The sequence below is a fragment of the Chaetura pelagica genome, unplaced genomic scaffold, assembly GCF_000747805.2.
Source record: "Chaetura pelagica isolate M959 unplaced genomic scaffold, ChaPel_1.0 scaffold328, whole genome shotgun sequence".
NCBI lineage: Eukaryota > Metazoa > Chordata > Aves > Apodiformes > Apodidae > Chaetura > Chaetura pelagica.
In genome coordinates, this window is record NW_009954216.1 from 2405240 (window position 1) to 2432378 (window position 27139).

The 27139-nt window shown below is 42.6% G+C and overlaps 1 protein-coding gene across 1 annotated transcript in view; it reads left to right on the plus strand.

The window, feature by feature from the left end:
* Positions 1–150: 150 nt before the first annotated feature.
* Positions 151–27139, plus strand: part of IFT122 (intraflagellar transport 122) — a 30258-nt gene continuing 3269 nt past the window's right edge. The window contains exons 1-24 of the mRNA XM_010003360.1: positions 151–210; positions 1212–1296; positions 2012–2090; positions 2861–2937; positions 3324–3390; positions 4285–4431; positions 5819–5894; positions 6427–6622; positions 7327–7461; positions 8083–8285; positions 8752–8889; positions 9616–9780; positions 10610–10807; positions 12228–12368; positions 14045–14098; positions 16282–16443; positions 19324–19490; positions 20156–20327; positions 21448–21550; positions 22581–22721; positions 23748–23845; positions 24743–24843; positions 25981–26146; positions 27097–27137. Coding sequence (XP_010001662.1) covers positions 4319–4431; positions 5819–5894; positions 6427–6622; positions 7327–7461; positions 8083–8285; positions 8752–8889; positions 9616–9780; positions 10610–10807; positions 12228–12368; positions 14045–14098; positions 16282–16443; positions 19324–19490; positions 20156–20327; positions 21448–21550; positions 22581–22721; positions 23748–23845; positions 24743–24843; positions 25981–26146; positions 27097–27137 — 2570 coding nt within the window. The 5' untranslated portion in view covers positions 151–210; positions 1212–1296; positions 2012–2090; ... (1 more) ...; positions 3324–3390; positions 4285–4318. The remainder of the gene's footprint in view (positions 211–1211; positions 1297–2011; positions 2091–2860; positions 2938–3323; positions 3391–4284; positions 4432–5818; positions 5895–6426; positions 6623–7326; positions 7462–8082; positions 8286–8751; positions 8890–9615; positions 9781–10609; positions 10808–12227; positions 12369–14044; positions 14099–16281; positions 16444–19323; positions 19491–20155; positions 20328–21447; positions 21551–22580; positions 22722–23747; positions 23846–24742; positions 24844–25980; positions 26147–27096; positions 27138–27139) is intronic.

Genomic DNA, 27139 nt, shown 5'->3' on the forward strand with positions numbered 1-27139 from the left:
GGGTGGGGTTTTGGGGGGTTGGCTGGGTACCCGGGGCTGCCCCGGAGGCGGCGATCAGCAGCGTTTGTTCCCCGGCTGCTGTGGTGCTGAAGGAGACGCGCGTTCTGCCCGCTCAGGGGGGTCTTCTCTGCTGTTTCCCCCAGTATTTATGACCTCGCATTCAAACCGGATGGGACTCAGCTGGTAATTGCTGCTGGAAATAGGCTGCTGGTAGGGAAACTTCTTTTTCCTCTTACATTTACAGCGGTACGAATATAATTTATTTCACATTAACTTATGAATATAACTTAGAAAAAATCCTTTTATCTCTGGCAGCCCAGCCTATCTACATACATGTTAATGCAGGGTAACTATAAAGTGTTTTGAAGGCTTCTAATGTTTCTTACCACGTTTTAAGCTCTATTAATGAGATTTAAGTGACTTATCTCATCCTCTTGCCCCTCACCCAGTGGTTTGAAATCCATTACCCTCCATCCGAGCTGAGCACAGTGGCAGGGTGTACAGATATGGCCTTGCTACAGGCTTCATGAAAACCTCTGTGAAGAGGGGAAAGAAACACAAATTGATGACCCTGCTTTGTCAGAAGCTTCATCTGGAGCTTTTTGCAGTTTCCTGGTTCCTCTGGCCTGCTGCTGACCCCTCAGAGGAGCAGCTCAGGACCAGGCTTCCCACAGTTCCTGCACAGCTGTTAGATGGGGCAGGTGTAGAAGCTTCAGGGGTGGATGGGTTGATGGCACCATTCTAGAGGTGTTGTTCAGAACTGCAGGCTTTACTGTTTTCAGTGCCTACAGAATGGTGTATTTAGTGATGGTCCTTTCCAGTGATTTGTTATGTTTTAACATCTGGTCTGGTGGGAGGTGTCCCTGCCCACACAGGGGGGTTGGAACTAGATGATCTTTAAGGTCCCTTCCAACCTAAACCTTTGTATGATTCTATGAAAACAAGCTGGGCAAATGAGCTTCTTGGAAATTTCTTATGTGCATGTAACTTTCTAATACTGAGTCTTCATTCCTTCTGAGTACTATTCCATGAAGGAAGGCTGTTGCTACACTGTAGAGCATTTTTTCTTGCATGGGCTGTATGCTCTGAGAGGGAGCAAACACAAAGGAAAATGTATGATTTTGTTGGCCTGCAGTAATTTTATATCATAGTCTTAAGTGGAAGATTTTTATGTATGATTTTTTTTTTCTTTTTTGTGTTTGTTTAAACAGGTGTATGATACTTCTGATGGAACCTTAATCCAGCCTTTGAAAGGACACAAGGACACTGTGTACTGTGTGGCTTATGCTAGAGATGGTAAATACCACTTTGTGAGTCTGCTCTCTGAAGTGCCCCTCTCCCACCTCTGCTGCCAGTCCTTAGAGAGATCGGGGTGGTTTTGGTAACAGCATTTTGAATGTGTGTGTGAGTGCTGGTGTTTTGTTTGTTTTAATGGGGAGTTGGAGCTGTTGTGCAATGCTACAGGCAGAAGTGCCCTTCCCCTCCTGCTGCAGCACAGGTTCAGTTTGTGTTTGTGGGATAACGTGAGGAGAAGGTTTATCCCAGGGGCCCCTCCTTCTAGTGCTCCACCTGCCTCTGACTTTTATTCCCATGGCTTCTCTGTCCCAAAACCTCCTGATCCTCTGATCCTTCACACATCACCATGCTTGCCACAGACCTTGTTCTGCTTCCAGTTCTTTCATTGTTCCCAGGTCTTACTCTGTGTGGGAACTGAAATACAGGGGGTACCTGTGTAAATGTACCCTTTTTCCCTGGACACTGGTGACTGGCAGTGTGGGAGAGCCTGGCTGCTTGCTGGTGTGGGGGGCCTCTGATGAGGCACTGTGGGAATAACAAAGCCCCTGGAGCTCCATGTAGGTGGAGAGGTGCAGTCACATCAAGGCACTTGCAGTGTTAGGCCTTCTGTGACTTCAGCCTTGTCAAGTTCAAGAGCATTTTGCTCTATCTTTGAGTATTTGGAATGAAAGTGATTCCTGTGTGTGTGGGATTAAATATTATATTTAATTCCTAGGCAAACGTTTCGCATCTGGCTCTGCTGATAAAAGTGTGATAATTTGGACTTCAAAGCTAGAGGGAATCCTGAAATACACGTAAGTGATGCCTTTCAGTTCTGTGCCTCTCAAAAGCAGGCTTTGGTTATGCACTTCTGTTAAAGAGTATGTGCCATTAGATTTGGAAGAAGGTTGACTGAGGTCAAAGAAAATGCTGGTGAGTGGACAATAGGAGAGGGAAGAGAAGAACAGTGGAGGTATTTGAATGAAGCAGGAAGTAATTACAGCCATGAAAGAGGGTGAAAAGTCTAGGTAAATCTCTGGAGTTAGAGGGCTGGCAGAGAGCTGAGGAAACTTTATGATGAAACAGAATGTGACTCTGTTCCTGTATAATAAACAGAATTAATCTGTTTCTGGTTCAAAGACCAAATTAAAGACAGGGTTTGATATTTGAAGTATCATTTCATCTTTCCTCTGGCTTTGTGTTTGGCATCCTTCTTAAGGAACATCTTCACCTGCTGTTTCTGAGTGTGTGTCTACATGAGTTAGTGGCACAGGCAGTGTGCTGCTGCCCACAAGCCTGCTTGTTCTGGAATTTGGAGCTAACCTTTAATTGTGTTTCACAAACCACCATCTATGTACGTTTTTGGTTAATCTTGTTGAAATACAATGAATCCTGCCACTTAGAGGCAGGGTTTTTTTAAGGATTATTATGATTTAGTTTGCAGTAATTGCAGATTAATTTGATGTAATATAAGCTGATCACATTATTTCAGGCATCTGGCAAACCTTTCAGCTATCTTGCTGAAAGTCAGAAGCAGGGGCATTTAAGAATGATTTATTGAGATGTGACTGTAACTTCATTCTAGGCATAATGACTCCATCCAGTGCGTTTCATACAATCCTCTTACTCATCAGTTGGCATCCTGCTCCTCCAGTGATTTTGGTATGTCTGCCTCCAACTTGTCTGTTAAGCCAGGGAATTCTGGTAAAGTTGTAGAGCTCCAGGGAGGTACAGCTCTTTATATCCACATGAGAGGGGATACCCAGCTACCCAGTGAAGTAACGTTAGATACTTATTTAAATAACTTAAACTCAGTTGGGAAGGACCATGGAGTGAGGTGCTGAGGGTAACTTGTACTGCCTTGTCTCTGACCCTCCTGTGTTATTTAGATTAATTTTTTCCCCATTTATTGATAAGTAGCATATATTTAAATGTCTGTCTAGCAGTGGATGAGACTTTGAAGTCCCAACTGAGTTTTCTGTTAATTTCTAATCTGAACACTGGTAAATGCTTACTTGTAATTTGGCTTTTTATTTGCTTTACTCAAGGCTTGTGGTCTCCTGAACAGAAGTCAGTCACTAAAAATAAAACCAGCAGTAAGATTACCTGCTGTAGGTAAGTTTTAAGGATTACCTGTGTTAATACAAACAAGTCAAAATAATATGAAAGCTTGAAGAAGAAAGTTCAAGTGAAATAGTCCAATGTGTGCAGAGGCAGTGCCTGGCAGTGTGAGATGACACTCCTGCCTTCCTCCTGAGTAGCATCATGCACTTTGTGCTGCTTCCCCACTCTCATCATTACAATACCTGGGCAGTGTATAATGCTCCAGTGGGAATGTGACTAATGGATATCAAGGGTGATTTGTTCTCGTCTTGAGAAAGTGTCTTCACTTTTCTCTCTCCCTGTTTAGCCATCTTGGGCAATAACAACAAAGAGAAGTTAGAGGGAAAAGTTATACTTTTTGTTTGTAGAGCTGTTAACCTCCTGTATTGCTGGTATTTTCAGTAGAAGGAGATACTGCCATTATGGAGGACCTGAAGCAAGGGCACCTCTGTTTGTGTGAGGTCCTCCATGTACCTGCAGCAGAGATAAGAACAGAAATCCACTCCCCTGTCCTGCACCATGTAGTTCTGTCTGATCAGTGTTCTAAATGTGGCTTTTAAAGCAGTCTGGTCTACTGCCAACACTGTCATCCCAAAAATGTATCTGTTACTTAGCACATGTTAGGAGTATTGCAAGCAGATGATAGCTTTGATTTATTTATTTTTTTTGTTTCTACAATCTTTAGTTTCTGTGTACATCATGAAGTGTTCTTGCTGTAGTGCATGCTGGTGCCATAAGTGTGGATTTAGATGCATAAACAAACTGTAGGATTACTGGCTACCTCCCAGAACTCCCTCTTCAAAGTGTATTTCAGTCTACCATCCCTGTTTGAGTGTGCTGCACCATCCTACCTTCCTGCTGCTTGTTTTTAGTAGTTTGCTCTTCAGAATGTGTGTGTTTTGCCAGCTGGACAAATGATGGCCAGTACCTTGCTCTGGGGATGTTCAACGGCGTTGTCAGCATAAGGAACAAAAATGGTGATGAGAAGGTGAAAATAGAGCGTGCAGGGGGTGCTTCATCTCCAATATGGTCAATTTGTTGGAATCCATCCAGGTAAATAATTTCATCCTTCTTTTTTTTATGCTGAATAGTTCATACTGGGGTTATTGGTTGCAGGAAGGCTTGACTTTTATCCCTGCTGCAACAGATGGGTGTTGTGGATATTGCTTATTTCTGAGTGATCATGTGCTCGGGTTTGGGCTTTGTTGCCAGTCTTTAACTGAATGGGGAAACTGGGAACAAGCCCCACTTTGATCTCAAGAAACATTTCTTTTGTGTTTGTGGTTGGGTTTTTCTGTGGGTGGGGTGTGCAGGTCTCTTTGGATTGGAGGGGAGGGAGGGGAGCCAGTTTCTCACTTCAGAGGTAATATTGTCCCCAGAATGTGAATAAATAATTGCTGTTGCAGTTGTGAGGATTGTTGGAGTAGAGCAGATGATGAAATGGAGTCAGCTGGCAGCTGCTTAGAGGAGATACAGAAATCCAAGCCTGACAGTAGGCAGTGTAGTCAGACAGAGGGACAAGACCAGGAAGAAGACACCTCTATGGATTTCAACTTGTGAGTGAAACTTCAAAGGAACATATATATCAGTATTATCTAGAACAGCAGTTTACAAAAAGCACCAAGGGCAGAGAGTGTTATGCAGGGTACAAAACCAGACATTCAAAAACTAGGAAGTTCTAGATGAACAGTTGCCTGTATGGTCTTAATTTGTTTGCTGGTGTGTGTTCATGATGAAACAGTTCTGAAGTGTTGCTTTTCCCTGTGGGGTGTGCATTGTGCCCTGAGCAAAGGCAGGGTGCTCACCAAACAGTTGGCTTCTCATCAGGTCTTCTGCCTGTTTCCCTTTTCAGTTTATGGCATCATTTGCAGCAGAATGTTCTGATTGCCATCTCACATCTTCCTGTGCCAGAAGCTGTGGAGAAGGTGACTCATGTTTTGCCCCAAGCTGAACAGATCCTCTCAGAGTACCAAAGCTCACAAATTTGAGCCCTGAAGCCTTTCCTCAGTCTTTGTGTGGTCTCACACAAACAATTTTTTCCTGCCTTATACTGATAGCTGTAGGTCACCCTTGCCCAGCTGTGTTGACTCTGATGCTCTGGTGGCTCTGGGCTGCTGTAGCCAAGACCAGAACTGGGCCCAGGTTCTTCAGCTGCTCAGGGACCATGAGCTGCACTGAACCCACAACTTGTACAGCTGGGCAGGACGTGATCCATCAAACCTTGCAGTTATTGCTGCAAAGGAGCCTGACTTTTCTTTTGTGTCCCCAAGCTGTCTTCCTCAGTTTTAAATGGCAAGATGTAACTGCTGTCCTTTCAGTTTGTGTTACTTTTAAAGAGTAAGGTGAAGTATATTCTGCTACCCCATTACTTGGTTCTGTTGCGCTAAGAAATGTATTAATAAATTGCTGTAGAATTACTGCTTGCTTTTTTTGTTGTTAGAGATGAACGCAATGATATTTTAGCTGTGGCAGACTGGGGTCAGAGACTGTCCTTTTACCAGCTTAGTGGCAAACAGGTATGTTTTAGAAAGTGCCTTCCAGAGTGTCAGGCCATTTCCCATTCTGTTTTGTGTCCTGTATTCTAAGTGTTTGCATACTAGTGCTTTATTAGCTACATTAAGTGATTTCTGCTTTCCCAACCTTCAATGAGTCTGCTTTTCTTAACCAGCTTTTCCTTCAGCTCTTGTTTCTCCCATGGCAACTCAGCTGCTCTCTGACAATTCTTGTATTAAAGCCCTTACAGCTTTGCTGACTTGTGTGATCAGGGTTACCGGTCTGTGCAGGACAGCTTTGTATGGTTTACAACGAGTTAAAGGGGGATTTGTGAGTTGCTTGCATTGTGAGTAGCCTCGTTTGGGACTGGAGGGGTTCTTGGATATGTGTTAGAGCTGCCTTTGAAAATCCTAATATAGCCAGTGGTTTTGGGGTATTGAAAAGCTGTGCATGGCTGGAGAGATGAGAAGAATGGTATCAGTGATGGCACTTGTTGCCTTGGGAAGTCATGAAGTTATCCTTTTATTAATGGTTTTGTTTTGTTTTCCCCTGTAGGTTGGGAAAGACAGAATGCTCAATTTTGATCCTTGCTGTGTTAGCTATTTTAGTAAAGGAGAGTATATTTTACTGGGAGGTTCAGATAAGCAGGTCTCCCTCTTCACGAAGGACGGCGTGCGCCTCGGGGCCATCGGGGAGCAGAGCAGCTGGGTGTGGACGTGCAAAGCCAAACCAGACTCCAACTATGTGGTGAGTAGGAGCAGTTTTCAATTTGTCATGTAAGGTAAGACTCTGATTTCCAGTGCTGTTGCTTAATCTGCACGTTCTTATTGAGGCAGCAGAACCTTGGCAGTGTCTGGTGAGGTCCTAGAACTGCCACTGAAATGAAAAATACCCTGGTACCCTGCAGAAGTAACACCTGAGCTGCAAGAAAGCTGTAGATGAGTGTGACACCTTTTTCCAGGTGATAAGGCATTTGCTGAATTTTGATTCAAAAAGGAGTGAAAAGAAGAGAAAATTATAGATAATAACTTCTAAGTTGACTGGATTTAATTCCATCATGGGAAGAAAATGTTCTGATGTGTTGGAGTTCCTAGCATGACACCTTGTGGCAAGTGCCTACAAGGCAACTGTTGGCTATAAATGCTGCACTCTGTCATTGCACAAACGTAAAGAGATTCAGGGCACCTTAAAAACCCCTCTTCCCTTCAAAAAAACCCACCCAGCAACAAAACCAAACCAGCCCCCACCACGAAGGTCTCCATGGCCCGTGATGAGATCAGCCCTTGTGTCATGTTGCCCTTTGCCACCGTGTAAGCACCAGCAGGCTGTAATTAGTATCAGTCTGTACATTATGCAGGAAAGGAACATAATGTTCTTATACATTCTACACATTTTGTCAATTCTCACCTCCCTGTACCAGCTAACTAAAATACTTTTCTCCCTGTGCTCAGGCAGTGGGATGCCAAGATGGAACAATATCCTTCTACCAGTTGATTTTCAGCACCGTCCACGGCCTGTACAAGGATCGCTACGCATACAGGGACAGCATGACTGATGTGATTGTCCAGCACCTCATCACTGAGCAGAAAGGTGATTTCACACTTGGAGTCAGGCCAGAGCTTCACTCTCACTCTGTTTTGGCTTGTTTGAGTTTTTTTTAATATCCATCAAAACACTTGGGATATATGCTGCTTGCACCAGACAGCCTGTTGTCACTTTGACAGTAAAACTGAGGAATGCTGTTAGCAGGATGAGAGGGCAGACTGGGTTCTGGAGGATCAGCACTGACAAGCTTAGTGAAAGATGTGGGGATTTGAAAGGACACTGAGAGGGGCAGAGGCTTTTAAGATAAGGGTTTAATCTTTGCGAATGAGATAAAAATACTGTACATCATATTTAGATTTTTTTTTTTCCTTACTTGCAGCCTCAAGGGTTTGTGCTGATTTTGTTTTATTGTATCTGGCTTTTTATGGCAAGGAGTCAAAGTCTTGCTCCAGAGCATGCTGTTGACAAATAATAGAGGGTGATAAATTGTGAGGGGAACAGTAGATTACATGGATGCAGAACAGCAAACACATCTGAGCAGGAATCTGCTTTTGATTGTGGAGTGCTTTAGAAAGATTCCATTGTAATGTATCAGCAAGTTTTCTGATTTCTGTATCCATTATTTTTGTCAGCCAATACTGTATTTTTGTTTGTTTTTTTCTCTAGTTAGAATAAAAGGCAGAGAGCTTGTAAAGAAAATTGCCATCTACAAGAACAGATTAGCCATCCAGATGCCAGAGAAAATCTTGATTTATGAGCTGTACTCGGATGATTCTTCAGATATGTATTATCGGGTGAAGGAGAAGATAGTAAAAAAATTTGAATGCAACTTGCTGGTTGTATGTTCAAATCACATTATTTTATGCCAGGTATGTGCCTTAACATCTGGAACAGTCTTGGGGTGCATTCCTGTATAATCTCTTCCTGTTTCCCCCAGGTATGGGTGGGTGATGCTGCTGGAATATGCTGAGCCATAGCTGGGCAGGCTGCAAGGGGTTCTGCTTCAGTAAAACATTCTAGTGGATTTGATAATTTAGCACATCAGCCAGGGGCACTTTTGTGTGGGGATGAATTGCTAGGAAAAGGTGGGATGGTTTTGGTCTTGTTTATTCACAGCATTGGAAAACTTTAAATAATTCACCCTGCTAAACTGACTGACTTTATGATTTTTATATGTGAAAGTAGCACACATGCTAGCACTGACTGTTTGACTTTATGTTTTTTATATGTGAAAGTAGCACACATGCTAGCACACGTGTAAATGTAGTCCATGAAAGACACAGTGGTTTTATCTTTACCTCCATGCAGTATTTTGTTACCTTATTCTGCCTTTAGGAGAAAAGACTGCAGTGCCTCTCATTTAGTGGCATTAAAGAAAGAGAGTGGCTGATGGAATCTCTTATTCGTTATATTAAAGTCATTGGAGGACCTCCAGGAAGAGAAGGCCTCTTAGTTGGTCTAAAGAATGGTCAGGTAACTTGTAATGTCCAGTGCGTGTCTTTTCCCTGCAAGTAAAATCTGTTTTATGCTCTTAGGGGGGAGCTTGGGAGCAGCACGTTCTTTTACAACCTAGAATTTTATTTGACAGTATATCGTCTTATGATTAAAGCCTAATTACTTCTATCTTTCACATTCTCTGGCTCTAAAATTCAAACAAACATGTTTAACTTTGGCTGAAGTCCCTAAGTTGTTAAGAACTGCTGGCAAAAATGCAGTCCCTAGTGATCTGAGAGAATGCTTGTCCTTAGTGGGGGCTGGTGTGTGTGTGTGTGTACACACTTGGTGACCCCTTGTGAAGGTGTGATGTGCTAGAGCTGAAATGGCTCTTTATTCCACAAACCAGTTAGCAGCCCAGAGGCACTGATAGAAAGGACCAGAGAGGAAGTTGGAACCTTTGTGTCTCTGTACCTCTGCTTTATGTTCCTGTAGTGTAATCTTAATATGATTGTTTAACCAGAGGGGCGTTAACAAATGGGGATGCAGAGCGAATGTTGTAGTTGTAGGGGATTGCAGCCTGGAGCACCCTGTGGAAACAAGTCTCTCCAAGTCCCCTCAGACTGGAAGTATTTCCATAACTGGAATGCAGAGTTTATCTCTGGCAGTTGCAGGCTTTCAGCAGCCTGAAGGTGTGTACCTGCTGAGCTGTTCTTGGTGGAGAAACAGAACGGGTGGTCTGAGGCAGGTTCCTGGTGTGTGCAGATCCTCAAGATCTTTGTGGACAACGCCCTGGCCATCGTGCTGCTGAAGCAGAGCACGGCCGTGCGCTGCCTGGACATGAGCGCCTCCCGCAGCAAGCTGGCGGTGGTGGATGAGAACGACACCTGCCTGGTCTACGACATCCACACCAAAGAGCTGCTGTTCCAGGTGAACCCAAAGCCTTAGGAAGAAGAAAGGGGGGAGAGCAGGAAGTGGGGCACAGAACACACCTCTAGTGTTGCTGTGCAGAAATCCGTGTAACTGTCACTTGAGCACTTAAGCACATGTTGTAGGATTTCACTGTCATCTTTTTCTCTATCAAAACTACCCTTTTAGAGGTGGTAAGAGGATAGGATAGACAAGGAATGAGGAGATGGGAGATATATGTGAGCAACAGCTGAATAAAGAGCACTTAAACGTGGCACCTTTTCAGTTTAATTTTGAGCTCTGTCCTGGTTTCCTTTGAAGCGTTATGGTTAATGAGCGTTTTGGCTTTATCATTAGTACAAACAGAATCAAAACCTAAGCTTCTTTGTTGTGTATTCCCAGACTATAAAATGAATAATGGTAATTCTCTCTTGGCAGTTCAGCAGTTGCTCTAAGGGTTCACTCATTAATGTTGATGGAACATTTTCAGGGAACACTGGCTAGAAAGTACAAAGTGCAACAAAGGCAGGGTCTGTAACTTTCTGTAAAGGGCAGAAACATCATCAGTTAAATTTGCTAACTAACAAACTGTATTGTTGTGGAATTTTATGTTACGTTGTACAGTTTGATAGTGTAGATCATTAGTAAATAGAAGCCATGACAATTGCAGCTGTTTATCAAAATGTAAAGTATGTCCCTGTAAATATGTTCAGGAATATACTACAGAATATTATAAATGTAAATACATGTGCACCCAGGCAATAGGTTAGAGGTTCCAGCTCAAGGATGCCTGTTTCTTAGGAAAGATGTGATTGCATCTGTTGTCATTGTCACGTATTTTGCTTGTCAGGAACCCAACGCTAATAGTGTGGCTTGGAATACACAATGTGAGGATATGCTCTGCTTTTCTGGAGGGGGTTACCTCAATATCAAAGCCAGCAACTTCCCTGTCCACCAGCAAAAACTTCAAGGCTTTGTTGTGGGCTACAATGGCTCCAAGATCTTCTGTCTTCATGTTTTTTCCATGTCAGCTGTGGAAGTTCCGCAGGTAATCCTTTAATCTCATTAAGTGTTGCTTTACATTTCATAAACATCAATGTTTAAGAAGTAAAGAAGCTTTTCTGAGATTTACTTGTATTCCATTACCAGAATGATTGCAGTTCACACTTTCTTCATCATTGTTCAAGTGATACTGCATGATCTGTTTTACTTCTGTTTATTTAGCATTAATTAAGCTGACTTCCTTGTTGCTGCTGTTGTTTCTGATTCTCCCTTTCTACTTGCAAATGCTTTAAAAGCAAAGATGAAGATATGCTCCAGGTGTTACCTCTTCCTGTTCTTTTCTGTAGTCTCTCTATTTACTCTTTCTCAAGTTGCAATTTAGTTTTTCTTAGGAGTACGTAAAATATTTTCTCATTGGTTCTTCATCTAGCTGTGCTCAGGCAATATTTAAGCCGTATATTTTAGTCTGAACCTATAGTCTTTTATTCTAAATTTAGAGATTGCCTTCTGCAAAATGCTATTTTCTACATTATGGGAAGCAGTGGAAGAACCTAAGACAGTTCAAGAAGCAACACAAAGAAGAAGATTCTGACTTACGTACCCAAGAGTGGCCAGGATTTGAAACTGAGAGTCAACAAAGAAATCAGAATTGTCAGGTGCTTCTCTTCAGGAGTGGCTGCTGTGTGACAGACCACCCTTCCCTGGGGCTTCTGCAGGTCCTTCCTGAGGCTCTGGGTTCCCCCGGGGCTGCCAGCCATGGGGCTGAGCAGGACCATTGCACTCTGGGGCTGGTCTGGGCAGCCTGTGGCCACCAACGTGCCACAACAGCACCGTTGAGTATCACAGAGGCAGCTTTTCCAAAGCCACACTTCTGGAGGGAGGAAGTACCAAAAAGTGTACAGTTTTCAGGTGAATTGACAAAACTAACATAGAATCCAGTCTGCCTCCTGTGTTTGGCTGCAGTGCAGCTCCTGCAGCTGACACTGTCTCCCTGTAATGCCCTTCCAGGGCAGGTCCTGCAGGTAAGTGTCTTCTGGGCTTAATAGTCACAGTCTTGGTGAAGCAGCTTTGCCATCAGGGTTGGCCCAGAAGGGTTATTTCCTCTTCCTTGCACTTTTCATGCTTTCAGCCTTTGAGAATAAAATGCCCTCTCCTTTCCTCTGCCTCCATAGTATTAAAAATTCCAAACTAATAGGAGCATGTACAATGCTCAGAGGAATTCACCTTATTGACTACTATTATGCCAGGAGCTGAAGATTAAGGTGGATGAAGTTGGAATATAATTAACCCATCTGTCTGAAGATACAATAATGATCACCCTAGAATGTTGTTCTATTATACAAAAAATACACACTTGTTCTCTGTGGAGCTTGTAGTGGTTGTAATTGGAATATATTTTTTCTTTGTAGATAGAGAATTCCACTAATATATCTTTCTAATACATGTTTTTCACTGTAAATCCTCAGTCTGCACCCATGTATCAATATTTGGAACGAAAAATGTTTAAAGAAGCCTATCAAATTGCATGTTTGGGGGTAACTGATACTGACTGGAAAGAACTAGCCATGGAAGCCTTAGAAGGGCTGGAGTTTGAGACAGCTAAAAAGGTAAAGCAGATAGTTACTTTTTCAGCAGAAAGCTCTTGTTATATATATATGTATATATATATAGTGTGTGTGTGTGTGTGTTTATAATGTGTGTTTTATGGCTGGAGAAGAGGGGTTGCTGGGTTAATGCCTTCTCTTTGCTGTGGGTGTGTTTATTCATGTATCAAAGAAAATGTGGGTTTGTTTTACACTCAGGATCTTGAGGTGAGGTTTTAATTTGAAACCGAGTTTACCTCTCTAAAGAAATGCCATGTTCTAAATCAAAGCGTTAAATGCAGAGGAAATGTTTTCCTTCATCTGCTGGAAAAGGCGTTAATAAATCAGGACAGCAGGAGTGGGAAGGGATGCTGCTGACCGCCGGGTGGCAGCAAAGCACGGCCGGGCCGCCTTCCCCCTCGGCCCTGTAAACTTCCTCGGTTTTCCCCTGAGGATTTAATATAACCTCAGTTCAAATGCGGAGGTTTCGTGTTCTTTGTTCTTCACGCACTAATGTTCTTTGAAGGCAGTGCTGGTGAGATGTGTCATCGTTTTAGTCATTTTTTTTTATCTGGAATGCCTTGGTTCTGGGAGTGGTCTGTGCGTTGGCAAATACTGAAAAACAGTGTTTTCTTCAGCATAAAATACTTGCCTATTTTCTTTCAGCAGCTTTATTCAAATAAGAGAGCACAAACTGAGTTTAACGTAATGAATATTGTATGAAAGACAAAACACGATAAAAATATGCAGGGAAATGTCTGTCATTGTAGGCATCTTTTAATAACAGATTTTTTTTTGAAAGGGAAATTAAATGCTTTTTTTTCCTTAAGTGAAGGCATCAGAGTAATTTTAGTTTCATAGATAGATTTATGCAAATAGATATTCTTAGAAAGAAGTTTTTAGTGCCTCGTTGGAATTCAAAAGTAGTGCCCTCTTAGAATTAGAGCGGATTAATTTGAACAAAAGCAGCTTCTTAACATTAAAGGCTCTCACAGTTCCTAGTCCAATCTGGTGTAAGCAGAATATTCCATGCCCTCTGAAGCATTAGTTTGGTTAGAAGTCTAAACATGTGGTCTAAAGAGTTAAATTCCTGTTTTTTTGATGCATGTCAAGAGTAAGTGCTAAGCTGCTGTAGTGGGCACGTGACTTTGCCACATGAGACTTTGGGTTGCACATTTCTCTCCATTTGCAAAAGATATTACTCTGCTTTGCAGTACTTTTATCTTCCTGTGCTCTTTACTGCCCCTCCTCTCCTGGAGTGACTCCCCCTCCCGTTTGGAAAATGGTGCCAAAGCTGCTGGTGTGTGCAGCGCGCTTGGCAGTGCCATCAGCTGAGTGTTCTACCTTCTGACAGTTTCCTTAAATTCCCTGGGCTAGATCATGCCATAAGCAAGATGTGAAAGCTAAAAAATAGCCAGAATAAAAGTGTGTAATGTTTGAAAGTAAAGTTGTTTTAAATGTTTGTATTTCTGGGGGGCTGACACAAGTGCAGGACCAGTCCCCCCTGCCTCTGTTTCTTCCTGGGGATGTTCTGCCTTGTGCCCTCCTCTCACTGGCTAGAGTGCCCCAGAGGCCCATCAGGGGCTGCTCAACTGTCTGTTTGTGTGAAAACAGCTTGATTTATGTGTAATGATATCATGTTGGAGGTTTTTTTTAATGGCATTTCAAGTTAATTCCTTGTATTCTTTCTTTTTCAATAGGCATTTACCAGGGTACGAGACCTTAGATACTTAGAACTGATCAGCAGCATAGAGGTAAGAGAGAGCTAAAATAGTGTATTTCCTTACACTTAGTGCTGTGCCAAAATCAGCACTTTTTGTTTCGAAGGGACTTTTATTCAGATGGTGCTTCTGATTGTTGGAGATGTGTTTAGAGGGAAAAATCCTGATTAGCAGAGGTGACTCAAATTCTGATCATATGACTGAAACTTCATGGAAAAAAAGGTCTGTGGGAGAACAAGAACTTCTGAAACTGTCTTCAGGAAAACTGGAAAAATATTCAATATTCAGTTAAGAACTGGTAGAATATTACTGTGCTAACATAACTTAATACAGAATATTTCATAAACATGAGGTAACTAAGCCTTTCCTTACCCCCTGGAGGTAGGTAATTACTATTATCTCCTTTTTGCAGAGGCAGAAACTGGCCCAGAGAAATAAAATTACAAACTTGAGGTCTCCTGACAAGTCTGTCACAACTGGAAATAGATTTTGGGATTCCTTGCTTCCATACTGTGCTCTAATCACTAGTTCTTATTCTTTTCACACTTCTTGATAGAATTTCACTAGACAATAACTGTCTGTCATGAGCACATTAAAAGACATGGTATCATGTCATGTCCTCCTACAGAGACTGCATGATAATGCCCAGAGATCTGTGTGGAGACGGCACAAAGGGGATTCCTCTTCCTCACGCTAATTAGACTTACACCCTCTCTGAAAGAATCCATTGCTCATCTTCCATTTCTGCAGAGCTGCCCTGGTTCTGTCAAAATGCCAGTTGCTGCAGTTACCTTTCCTTGGTATCTGACATGGGACAAATTTCTCCCTGAGGATCCTCTTTTGTTTGCTTTTAGAGAGTAGAGGTAGATGAGCACATTTGCTCACCACAGCTAACCTCTGTCCACATATGCTGTTCCAGATCTGTTGCTATTGAGGATGGTCTGAAATGTTCATGTTGTACTCTGTTTAATGAGAGATTCACTCTGGAAATAGGCATAAACTTTCAGACTTCTTGAGAATGCTCCTTCTGAAGTGAGAGCTGTACACCACTGCTTGCTCTTGCTGTGGTCTGTCAGATTCCTTTCTGGCTTGTAAGGGTGTAACTCAGCACATGTGTTCCAGTAATATGATGGTTTTCTCTCAGTAATGGCACTTTTTTTTTTCTAATTGATGACAGCAGGAAATGTTAACTGCCAGATCTCAGTGTCTGGCAAGATTCTGTGAAGTCATTAAAAATGGAGTAACAACTCTGATGATTCTTTTAACCAAGTTTTCAAGGGGCACTTTCAGCACCAGTCCAGGATCAGCCCAGTCTGTACGTGTGGCCAGTAGTGATGGCTGAGCCCCTTTTGGCAGGAGAGCCCTGAATCTGTGTGCTCCTGAAATGCTTTTCTCCCTTTTGTGCAGTTTTTTTGACATTCAGTTCCCCTCTGTGTATTTCCATGTGAAATGAACTAAATGGTGGTAGCAGTTGTGTCCAGAGCAGGGCAGTGCTCCCGAGGCACGGGATGGAGTGCACGCTGGAGCACACACGTGTGTGTGTGTGTGTGTATCTCTGTCACTGGTTCCTTGCAGCTGGTGTCCTCGTGGTGTGGGGCACCTCAAGGATGTCTCTGTGTCACTGTGCACACACTGCCTCCCTCGGCCTTTCCCACACCATCCCAGTGGGCAGTTCCCACTGGTGGGAGCGTGTGCCCCTGGGGCTGCCTGCCTGAAGAGGGGAGCTCTTGCATCTGGGGACACTGGTGTTTATTCAGAGGCCAGTTAACATACTTCATGAAACTGCTTTTTGCCACCAGCTCTTTTCATATGTCCTCCCACCTGTGAATGTTGTTGATGTGGCCAGATTCTGTGGCAGTGAGTTTCTGCAGGAGGAAGCAAGGAACTCATCAGGTGCCTTTTAAAAACCAGCATGGCATGATGAGAGACTGTTTGTTCTCATGTGTGAAATCAAGAGAAGTGATTTTTTTTTTCATCACTTTGGTTTTTATAGTGACATTTAATTTTGCTCTTCCTAATTTTAATTAAGAAGGGATTTAATCCCTTAATTATAAATTCACCAGAAATATAGGAGAGGCATAATTATCATATCCTCTTACAGGATTTCATTAACAGTTAAAATTAAACCTGAAAATCTTATTCTTCCATAGCTATTTCTCACCTAGATCCTGATCATCTAGAATATTTTCCACATCTCTCTCTGGGTTTTTCCCCAGGAGCGGAAGAAGCAGGGAGAGAACAACAAGGAGCTGTTCCTGGCAGATGTTTATGCCTACCAGGGAAAATTCCACGAGGCAGCCAGGTTGTACAAGAAGAGTGGACATGAAAACCTGGCTCTGGAGATGTACTCTGATCTGCGCATGTTTGACTACGCAAAGGTAACAGTTTGCAACTGAGTATTTAACTGCTGAAATGGTACTGTAGCTGTTCCCACAGTATGATCCTGCAAAAGGGTCAGATGAAACCTGGGCTTTGAAGTCCAACTTTTTCTCAGTTAATAGGTTGAAGTTTGGCTTACAAGGGGAAAACCAGCTGTCTTCTGTGGCTAGCTCGGATGGTGGGCTTTGTCTTCAGCAGCTGCTGCTGAGGTAGCAGGTTGGGTTTTGTCAAGTCTCAAATGTCATGTCTTTTCAGTGGATTTATTCGTTGGTGTCCTGGTTTGAGCCAGGATGAAGCCATTGACACTAACCAGAGGTGACTCTCTCCTTGTGATTATATAGTGTTATCCATAGTAATTTTCCTTTTCTTCTGAAAATTAAAAGTCTCATGACTGTTGTTTTCCCCACTGTCTCGCTTGAGACCCTTTTTATTTTTTATCTTCCAAAGATAGTACATGTGCAAAGTGGGGGTGAGTGCACCATCCATTGAATTCACTTCTGTATTATAATAAACATATTTTTCTTTCAGAATTTGAACTTCAATAAGTATGCTAGTTCTATACTAATGTATTTTAAGTGTTGTGACCTAACCTAGTATGTTTTTGTTTGCTAGAGAATTTTCTTCCAAAGATTCCATAGGTCTTGGCTTTTTTTTTATTCTGTTTCCATGTAGAAACAATTTGAGTGTGTTTTTTAAAAGTGCTGGTTTTATATGTTGATAAGAAAGCATTACTTGGCTTTTAAGTCTTCCTTGGTGTTCCCTTATCAAAATCCCTGAGAATGCCTGCACTGTTCAGTCTCATTCATCACTCATCAGAGCCTTATTCTGCCCAATGCTGGACAAAGACTTGACCATGACATGCACAGAAGCTGTTCTAGCATAGATTCCCCAGACTGTGCTACAGAGAGATCTTTTTCTTCCAAGAGCTTAGTATAAATACTTTGGGGCTTTGCTGATGTAAGTCTGACTTCCACTATTTTTGGCTGATGAGTCTTTGTTAGATTCAGTGTTTTGGCTCCTCTTGAACATAAATGTAATTCATAGATGGATATTTTCCCATAAGTCTTCTTAAGAATCTTTTAATTCTTGGCTGTAGTCATGTCTATATTTAACTAGCAGACAGCAAAAGGTCTTGTGTCTCCTCTTCATGCAGAGGAAACTGAAGGTATCTAGAGCAAATGAAGGGAGCTTCTTGTGCAGGGAGTGCACACTGCATGGGAGAATATGTAAAACCCCTTTGTTTGCCAGTTATTTTTCCAAGGACAGATACCCCACCTCCCCTATGTGTTTGTGGGTTGATTTGGTGGTGGTGGTTGTTGTTGCTTTAATGCTGCCAGACCTACACAAAGGGACCTTTGCAGAACCTAATATCTTGTGCTTGACTTTGATTAGCTCTGGCCAGAGAGCCCAGACTGGATGCAGAGCTCAGGACATCTTTTGATATCTGGGGATAGGCTTGTTATCACGGTGCCAGATCACACAGCTCACAACACCCTGTGCTGTGAGGAGCTGAGCTTTTGATCTTGGGATTAGCTTGGTGCCCAAAGCTGGAAAACAAGTTGTGTCAAAGGTATTGTTCAACTTGATTCTTTCACTTTAGTTTTTCACAGTCGAAGATCATCGTGCCATCTCCATAGTTACTCACAGGAGTCAGGGCTGTGCTGCAGCAGGCAGAGCTGGAGCCAAATCCTGCGTGGAGCTCAGCCAGGGGCTGACCAGGGATGGGTGCTGTCTGTACCTGTCACCTGGCCATGTCAGGGAAATTGTTGCAGAGGAGCAGGTCTGTTGTCTGGGTGCTCCTTGTAGGGCTTTTTTGTTGGTTTGGTCTTTTTTTGTTGTTTTGTTTTTTTTAAAGCTCAATCAGAAATTATCAGAAACAGAAAGGATAAGGTTATTTACCTTCTCACCTTCCAGTTTCTCCTCTTAATTTTTCATTTGATAGAATTTCCTTTAATGGACAGTAGCCTGTTCTGTTAACAGACAAAATTGCCCTTAATCCATCTTCTGGTGTTGAAGTACTTTTTTTTTTTTTTTTTTCCTGGCAACTGATGTCAACAGATGTGAGCCATATGGTGCCAGTGCTTTGGTATTGGCAGAAGAAGCTGAACAAACTATTAGAAATATTTCCAAAATGGTCATCATCACAGCAGCCAGGCTGGGTGTTTGCATTCCTTGCAGAGCCTGACCAGCAGTTCAGAGTCACTCTCACTTCTGTGCAGCTGTCCTTCTGTCCTTATAAAAGAACTTCTTTGATATATTGTAACATAATTATAAAGTGTCATTGCAGAAAATGGAATTTCAGCCTCTAATTGAGCTGTGGTTGGACATCCTGATGCTAAATGATTAAGTGGACATACTATAGTTAACTCAGCATGGGGTGGGGCTGGGTCATCGTTGAGAATGAACCTGTACCCTTGTGGCTTGCAAAAGAAAATCTGAAACTTGGGATTGATCTATTACAGTTTTTGAGATGAGTACCATTTTGTTTTGGAAGGGCATGTTCCTGAAAATCAAGCAGAATTCATGGTTTGTATCCACTTAAACAGGCTCAGCAGAGAGCAAGCTTTCCAAGGAATCTAGTGGGGACAAATTCATTATCTCAGTGGCATCTGTATGGTCCTTATTCTGCCCTCCCAGAATCTTACACTTTTCTTTTTTAATTGAAAACTATCTAAATGGGAGAATTGCCATTGTTTCCTACCAAACTCTGGGCCTTGATGATTAGTTGCTGAAGGCTGGATCAGTTCATGTTGCTCGGTAGCAGTGTCTGTTTTCTTAGGAGGCATAACAATATTAATTTATTATGTATTTTAGAACTTGGACTGTAACAATGTTTGTGACCAGAAGGTAATGCACGCTCCTGTATTGCACTGTTTCAGGATTTCCTGGGATCTGGAGACCCCAAAGACACAAAGATGCTAATAAAAAAGCAAGCAGATTGGGCCAAGAATATCAACGAGCCCAAAGCAGCAGTGGAGATGTACCTCTCTGCAGGAGAGCACATGAAGGCCATAGAACTCAGTGGGGACCATGGCTGGGTTGATATGTAGGTTTTATTTCCATCTCTGAGATAATATATACTGAGAACTCAGATGAGTTGTTATGAGTTCTGCATAGTTTTGAAACAAGACAAAGCTTGTTTGAAATGTGCCCTTGTTTATATCGGATGGAGTATTTGAAGCATATCTACAATTTAAAATGTTGTAGAAGCTACATATGTTTGGAGGGTAGGGACATAAATATGTTATGGAAACACATGCATTGCAACAGTAAAGAGAATTAATGGGTTTATCTGTAGGATGAGACTGTCTTCCAAAATTTGCATGCCTTGAACTTCCCAGAGCAATCATCACAGCAGTGTTTAGATGCCATAGCCTGGTTCTGTTGTTTTGAGCTGCTAAAAATCATCATCTAGTGCACAGAGAAGACAACTGGAGTGCAGGATCCCTAAAAATTCCAGACCTGCTCCTGCCACTGGTCAATCTCTCCTTGAAGTGCAGTTGGTGACAGTTTGGGATGTTTGCTGAGTTGCTGCCTGGGCAGGGCACTCAGCCTGCCCCTGTCCCAGCTGTGCTGTCTGGCAAAGGGGAAAAAAAGAGCTAGGAGTTTTTACTGAGAACTAATACGTATTAAATACTAACTGATTAAAGGTGAGCTTATGACAGTAATTAAACAAAAGGCAAACATCTGGCTCCTTTTTACTGGGTCTAGGTTAATTGACATTGCTCGAAAACTGGATAAAGCTGAGCGTGAGCTGCTCTCCAAGTGTGCCTTCTATTTTAAGAAACTTGACAACCCTGGCTATGCAGCAGAGACCTACATGAAGGTTGGTGACCTGAAAGCATTGGTCCAACTCCACGTGGAGACTCAGCGCTGGGAAGAGGTCAGCTGCCCTGAATTTCTGTGTTGGGAACCACTTCTTGCTGTGTCTGTCTGCAAGGAAGGGAGTTGGGGGGGCTGGCTATCCCACCCCTGCAGTGAGGGGAGAGGCAGGGGGGGAGGCTTCTCTAGAGGGTGATGCAGAGTATTTCAGTTAATGTTGTATGCTCAGTGCTTGCTTGGTGGTGGTTTTGGTTTGGTTGGGGTTTTGTGGGCTTTAGGGTGTTGTGGGTTTTTTTTTCTTTCCTGGCTGAATGTTCCCTGGTCTCCCTTGTGAGCACCTTTTCTGCATGTTGAATTAGAGCTGCCCACTTCCTCTGGTAATCCATGCAGTGCTTCTAGTCTGTCAGAAGAAGCAGTAATTAGATAATGGGAACTTCTGTTTTGAATTGTATTATTAATAACATGGACATGTCTCAGTGAGAACACCACACACACAGTGTGGATCTGATGACTCTGTGGGGTCAGTGTGGGCCCCACTCTGAAACTGTTGAGGTCAAGCTCCGACTTCACTGGGGTTTTGCACAAAAAAACATGGGTCTGCCAGTACTACCCATGTCACAGCTGGGGTCACCATTAATTTTGTTCTTGTTTATTCACATTAAGGTTTTGACACGTGCAGTTTCTTAAGGGAATGTTTTCAAAGCACTGCTACAGTTGACACCCCCTTCTCCACACACATAGCCCCCCTAGCTATATGATTGCTTTGGAAGACTGCAGACTTAGTGCTTTATAAACTAGTTAGCAAACTTAGAAACCCAATCTAAACTGCATTTAAAGTGCTACTTCAATTTCTTCAGAAGGTATATTCAGTAATAATACAAATATTTTTGTCTCTTGCTGTGAAATCTGCTACATTTCCTAGATAATAGCTTTCCAGATTCCCTGTTTCAATAACCTGATTGTTACTATGCTTAGCTTCTCTTCTTTTGTTGTGAATTGCTTTTTATTTTAAAATACATTAGTTTCATACTGTAGAAAATATAGATTACACTCTTTATTCTATTTATGTATATTTTTATTGTGAATTCACGTAGACCTAAAGGATTGAACTCATGGAATATTCTAAACCTTTTAACTGTTTAAACCATGCAATATTCTAAAAATGAATTTATTTACCTCAGGCATTTGCTTTGAGTGAAAAGCATCCTGAATTCAAAGATGATGTCTATGTCCCTTATGCTCAGTGGCTGGCAGAGAATGATAGATTTGAAGAAGCCCAAAAAGGTAAGAATATTCCTGCCAGGTCACTGGTCACTTGACATTTACTCCATACTTTTCCAAACTCTCCAGTCTCTATTTTCTCTATATTTAAAATACAGCATCCACCTTATAAACCTGAGTGGAAAGCATGTATTTTTTTCTTCTGTTTAGGTAGTGTTGGGTTTGTACAAGTTAGATTTCCCAGTTTCTTTAAGAACTTTAATGTATTTTTGTTAGGCTTATCAAATTGCCTTTAAAGAGAACTGTCAACCTTTCATCATGTGGACAGGCTTCAAAACTGGAACTAACAAACTGTTGCAGGGCCAAGGAGGTGCTGGAGCCAGTTCCATGTGGAGCCAGCTCCATGTGGAGCCAGCACGGGGTTAGAGTGGCTCCAGTTCTGGGGTGCAGCCTGCAGGGGCCCAGCTGGTGGCCCTGCCAGCCCTGAGCTGCACAGTGTGTATCTCAGCACCAACCTCTGAGCCCCTGTTTTTTTTTGCCCTGGGACTGGGTGAGCTGGAGATCCCATCAGAGTTTTCCCTGAGCTGGCTGAAGTCAGGGGGCAGTTGTGCTGTGGGGTTGGGGTTCTGGGGGTAGGTCCCCCCATACCCATTACCCTGCATGAAGACTGTGTTTGCCAAGTGTCTGGTAACCACATGAGAATTCAGGATCTTTACTGCAGTTTTGCATGTTGAGACTTGCAGTGTTTAGAGAGCACTGTTGTTTGCACAGAGCTCTCATTGTCATAAGACTTTTGCTTTTCTCTGTATTTAAAAAATAAAATAAAATAAAAGCAGGCAGTGTTGCACAAAGTCAGTGAGCTCTGGAGCTGCTGAGACTCTGCCAAAGCCCCAGGATGCCACAGATGCTCCTCGTGTTCCATTAGTGTCGCTGCTTTCAAGGAGAAAAATGCCAGTGTGTAATCCTTTTTATCCTGCCCTGGATAGGCTGTGTGATACTGCCTGAATAGACTGCTCTTAATTTAAAAACATTAATTTCAGCTAATTGATATAATCGCACTGTAAAATCCTCTTTGTTTTGGCCTTCCTTGCAGCGTTTCACAAGGCTGGCAGGCAGGGGGAGGCTGTGAGAGTGCTGGAGCAGCTCACCCACAACGCCGTGGCTGAAAGCCGCTTTAACGACGCAGCCTATTATTACTGGATGCTTTCCATGCAGTGCTTAGAGATGGCCCAAGGTGAGCAGCTCGGAGGAAGTTTCCATTTGTTACCTTCTCGTGCATGTAGTCAAGCAGTTACTGAACTGGGACTGCATTGCTGCAGCTGCCTCACTCCTGTGTGGCTTTGGTCTTGCTTGGGTTTTTCAAAGCTGTGGCTTGTGCTATTTTTGTAGTCCCCCTGGTGTTCCCACGTGCTTATTTAAAGCAAATAAGCAAACAACAACACCAGCATGCACAGGCCTCCTGAATCTGACTGGAATCAACTTTGTGTCTCCTGGGACCATGTATCCTCATGTGCCTTCCCACAACACACTAACTAGAGAAATGATTGGAAGGTACTATTAAAGTAAAGTAGGTAATATTAAAGTACTATTAAATAAAGGAGTGTAAAATAAATCTAATATTTGAGCATAGGCTGGAGAGGGACTTTACAAATTGTTTCTACCAACAGAGATAAAACTGATTGTTAGGGATCATCTTGTCTTCTGAATGTATTTCACTGGGAGAGAGGGGGAGCCACTAGTTAATAGGTGTAATTTAGTAATGAATACAAAAGATTGCTAATACTGCCTTTTGCCTGGTGCTGTTAAGTGCCATTTTTTTTGTTCAGCTGATGCATGATAGTGCTGATCTGTTATCACTCGGGTATTCTATAGAGATGAAAACTTTTCTAGTTGACTTAGTAGCATATTTAATATTCATTAAACAAATACTTTGAAATCTATTTTATTTGTAAACTCTGAAGTTAGGTGTGTATCACTGGGAAACTCACCCATATTTTCTGCCTATAACTACGTTGTAGCCTCTATGTTAAACCATTGTCTCAACTCTTCTGTGTTTTATCATGCTTGTTTTAGACCAGAAACTTGCTCAGAAAGATGGCAGGTCTGTACAACATGTGGTTTGAACAGATAGGTGAGACACACCTGAACTGGCACATACTCATGGAAGTGCTGCAGCTGGAGTCATGAAGTGCTGTTTTCTTCCAACTGAGTCTCATAGACTCATCTTGGAGACTTACACGAATGCCTTTGCCTCCTGCAGAGAATGAACAACAGAAGGCTGAGATGTTACAGAAGTTTCATCACTTCCAGCATTTGGCAGAAGTTTACCACGTCTATCACTCCATTCACAGATACACTGTAAGGTCCTCACTGTAGAAGTTGTGTGTTTGCTTCCTGAGCAGCTTGCTTTTGGTAGTCCAGAAATAACTAGGGATAATCAATCACTGTTCAAGCACTCAAATATTGAGTGTAGGTTAGTGATACTGTATAGTAACTTTTTAATTTACTTAACTTCATTATACAGCCTTCTGCTGTACTGTGGAAGAACTTCTGTTGTCTTAGTTCCCAACAGCTGCAGTGCAGTTCTGGCAGATCTGTTCTTGTCTCAAATGTGAGCAAAAGATGTAATGAGCCTGACTTCCCAGCCCCTCTAGTTATGTTGGGTCGGTTCCACAGTGGCCTGAGCCTCTGGTCCTGCACAGGCTGCAGTCCCTTCACCATGGGAAACCAGGAGGATTGAACGGGAGAAGGCAGCTTAGCTGAGGGGTGGTTCCCTGGGATACGTGTGTCAGTCATGATGTGTGTAAAATACTCCAAACTGATCAGCAGTTGTGAAGACTCCTGCTGCTTCCAGCAATATAGTAATGTTGCCACCACTGTTGGTGACAGTATCTTTTGTAAAACGTTTGAGAAGCTTTGATCTGTGCCCTTGCCCCAGAAGGTGAAAGTCTCTGCTGGTCAGGCCACTTCAGAGCTTGCAGTGGGGGAAGACTCTACACGTGCTGGCCAGGCTGCCCTCAGTTTTAAATGGTCTGGTAAAGGTTCTGTTTGAGTCCCATGGATCTTTTCCTCTCTTTTTCTGCATGTAGCAGGCATGAGCTTTAGTGATAAAGACATGCAAAATCCACTTGCCATACTCTGTTAGCACCTCCTCTTTTTACAGCTGAGAGAAGCAGTTCTTGAAATGCTCTGACGCTCCGTGGAACGAGTTGTTGGTTTTCCAGCTTAGAAATATCTCTGTTTTTAATACTGCAGGAGGAGCCTTTCAGTTCCCACTTGCCTGAAACCCTCTTCAATATTTCCAGGTTCCTGCTTCACAGCTTAACAAAGGAGACTCCTGTGGGGATCTCAAAAGTGTATCCTTCCCATACAAAATCCTGAAATTATCTTGTGAGATACATGAAAAGGAATAATTGATGCTGATCCACAATTCAGAGATCTCCTGTAGGGTGTCTTCAGTTTCAGCTATTGGGTACAGTTAATGGAAACTGACTTTTCTCCCTAAGGAAATATTCAAAACATTGTGTGTTTAACTGAACTACTTTTTTAATAGTCTTGTAGAGCTGTACAATTCAACTGACATGTAATTCTGCAAACCACCCATCCCATCTAGTGTATCACCTTTGTCAGAGAAGCAGGCTCTAGGGTAGCAGTCACTGCAACAGGTTGTTGGCTCTCAGTCTTGACAGTGTTGTTGCAAGGAGACTGAACTGAGACAGGAGAGGGGAAACCAGGAGCTTTTCCTTCACAGGAAGCTGGTGTAGCTGTGTACTGTCTGTCAGGCTGACATTTGCACAGCTTTGTTAGTGCCTGTTGCATCTTTGGAGAGCACTTCATAAACGCTCTGTGTGAACCCTGTGGAAACGCACCTGTCTGTCAAAGATAACAAGCAGGGTCACTGGATGCCACAGGATTTTCTCATTTCACTTCATTTATGGCTTTGGATGGCATGTTGGCTTTCCTTTTCATAACTGCCTCTCTTAAAAAGGTGTCATCTTTCATAAAATCCTTCGTAATGTGCCTTGCCATCAGTAGCTTTCTAAGCAGCAGTTGCTGCTACACACCAGTAAAGAGGAGAAGCAAAGCTTGGACAGTGACCCAGAGCGTAGGCTTTATTTGCAGTGGGATGGTGTGTGTTTGGTTGGTGTCAGTGGGCTGCTGGTGCTGAAAATGTTTTTAAATTATTATTATTTTTGCTGGGGGAAAATCCATTCACCCTAAAATTATTGACATTTTGTATGTGGAGTCAGAACACTTAACCAAAGCAGTGTTCATGTAGGGGCAGTTCCTTACCTTGCTAATATTGTCCACAGACACTTTGATGGTCCTTCCACACCTGTTTCTAGATGGAGTTATGTAAATTGATCTCTCTTGTTAGTCTGTTTCAAGTGCTGGTGTTGGATATGCTTCATTGTATGACTTCTCTGATTAGGAAGTGTATTGCATTTTTTCCTGAATGCCATATGTATTTTTATTCCTTAATTAAATTATAGCAATACATTATTTGCTCTGGCAAAACAGAGTAAAGCTCTGGGTGCATATAAGCTGGCTCGTCACGCCTATGACAAGCTCCAGGGACTGCAGATCCCAGCCAGGTTCCAGAAATCCATTGAGCTGGGCAGCCTGACAATCCGATCCAAGCCATTCCATGACAGTGAAGTAAGTTGTAATGTGGTTCATGTTAATTATTAATATGTGGCCTAATCCAAGAATCTGTATGCACAAAAAAAATCTGAAATGCATTATGCATAGCCCTGTGATATAATTACATTTCTGCTGGGAACACAGTCCTTTTATTGTTAGGCTTCAGGTCAGACTTCCTTTTGCTCCTGAGAACAAATTAAAATCAGTCCTTTCTGTTCTGGGCAGCTCCCACCCTCCCTCTCCTCTCTTGCATCCACCTTCCTCTCTGCCTATTAATTCTTTCAAGCCTTTTTCTCTCCCATCCACATGCAATTACTCCAGTCTTTGTCTGTCTCTGCAGCTGGAGGTCCCTTTCCTTTGTCCCACTTCTAGCACCTCTTTTCTCCTCCCCCTATCCCTGGAATGACCTTCCTTCCTTACCTCTTATTTTAGCACTTTTTCTTCTTTAACTGAAGTCTGACTTTCTGCAGTGCTCTGTGAAGCCACGTCTCATGGAGTTCGCACTAAAAATAAATTGTATTGTGCAAGTGAACATGCACCTGGGCACTGAAAGAATGGAAACACAATCTTAAGAACTGCCTAAAATAACTGTGCTCTTGAAGAGAACTGAATTAATTGGAGAACTTAAATTTGACCAAACCTTAGAGCAAAAAAACTTTCCGTAACCTTCTCTTCGACTTCTTTTATCACTGCCTATTTAATGTGGAATTCTGCTTCTGTTACTGCAAAGGCAAGGTGAAAATTTAATTCTTGTAATGGTGAAGACAGCTATTTTAATGTGAAAACTTGCTGTTTTATTAAAAAGAGAAAGCATTTTCAGATGTGAAAGGATCTGATTTCACAGCAGTATTTCTCCAGATTAGCGCTGATGTGATGTCAGTGGTGTAAGCCGGAGGAGCCTGCATGAAATTGAAAACAAAGAGCTCGGGGTTGATGATGACCGTGCCCTGGATGTGTCTTTGCAGGAGCTGGTGCCCTTGTGCTACAGGTGCTCCACCAACAACCCCC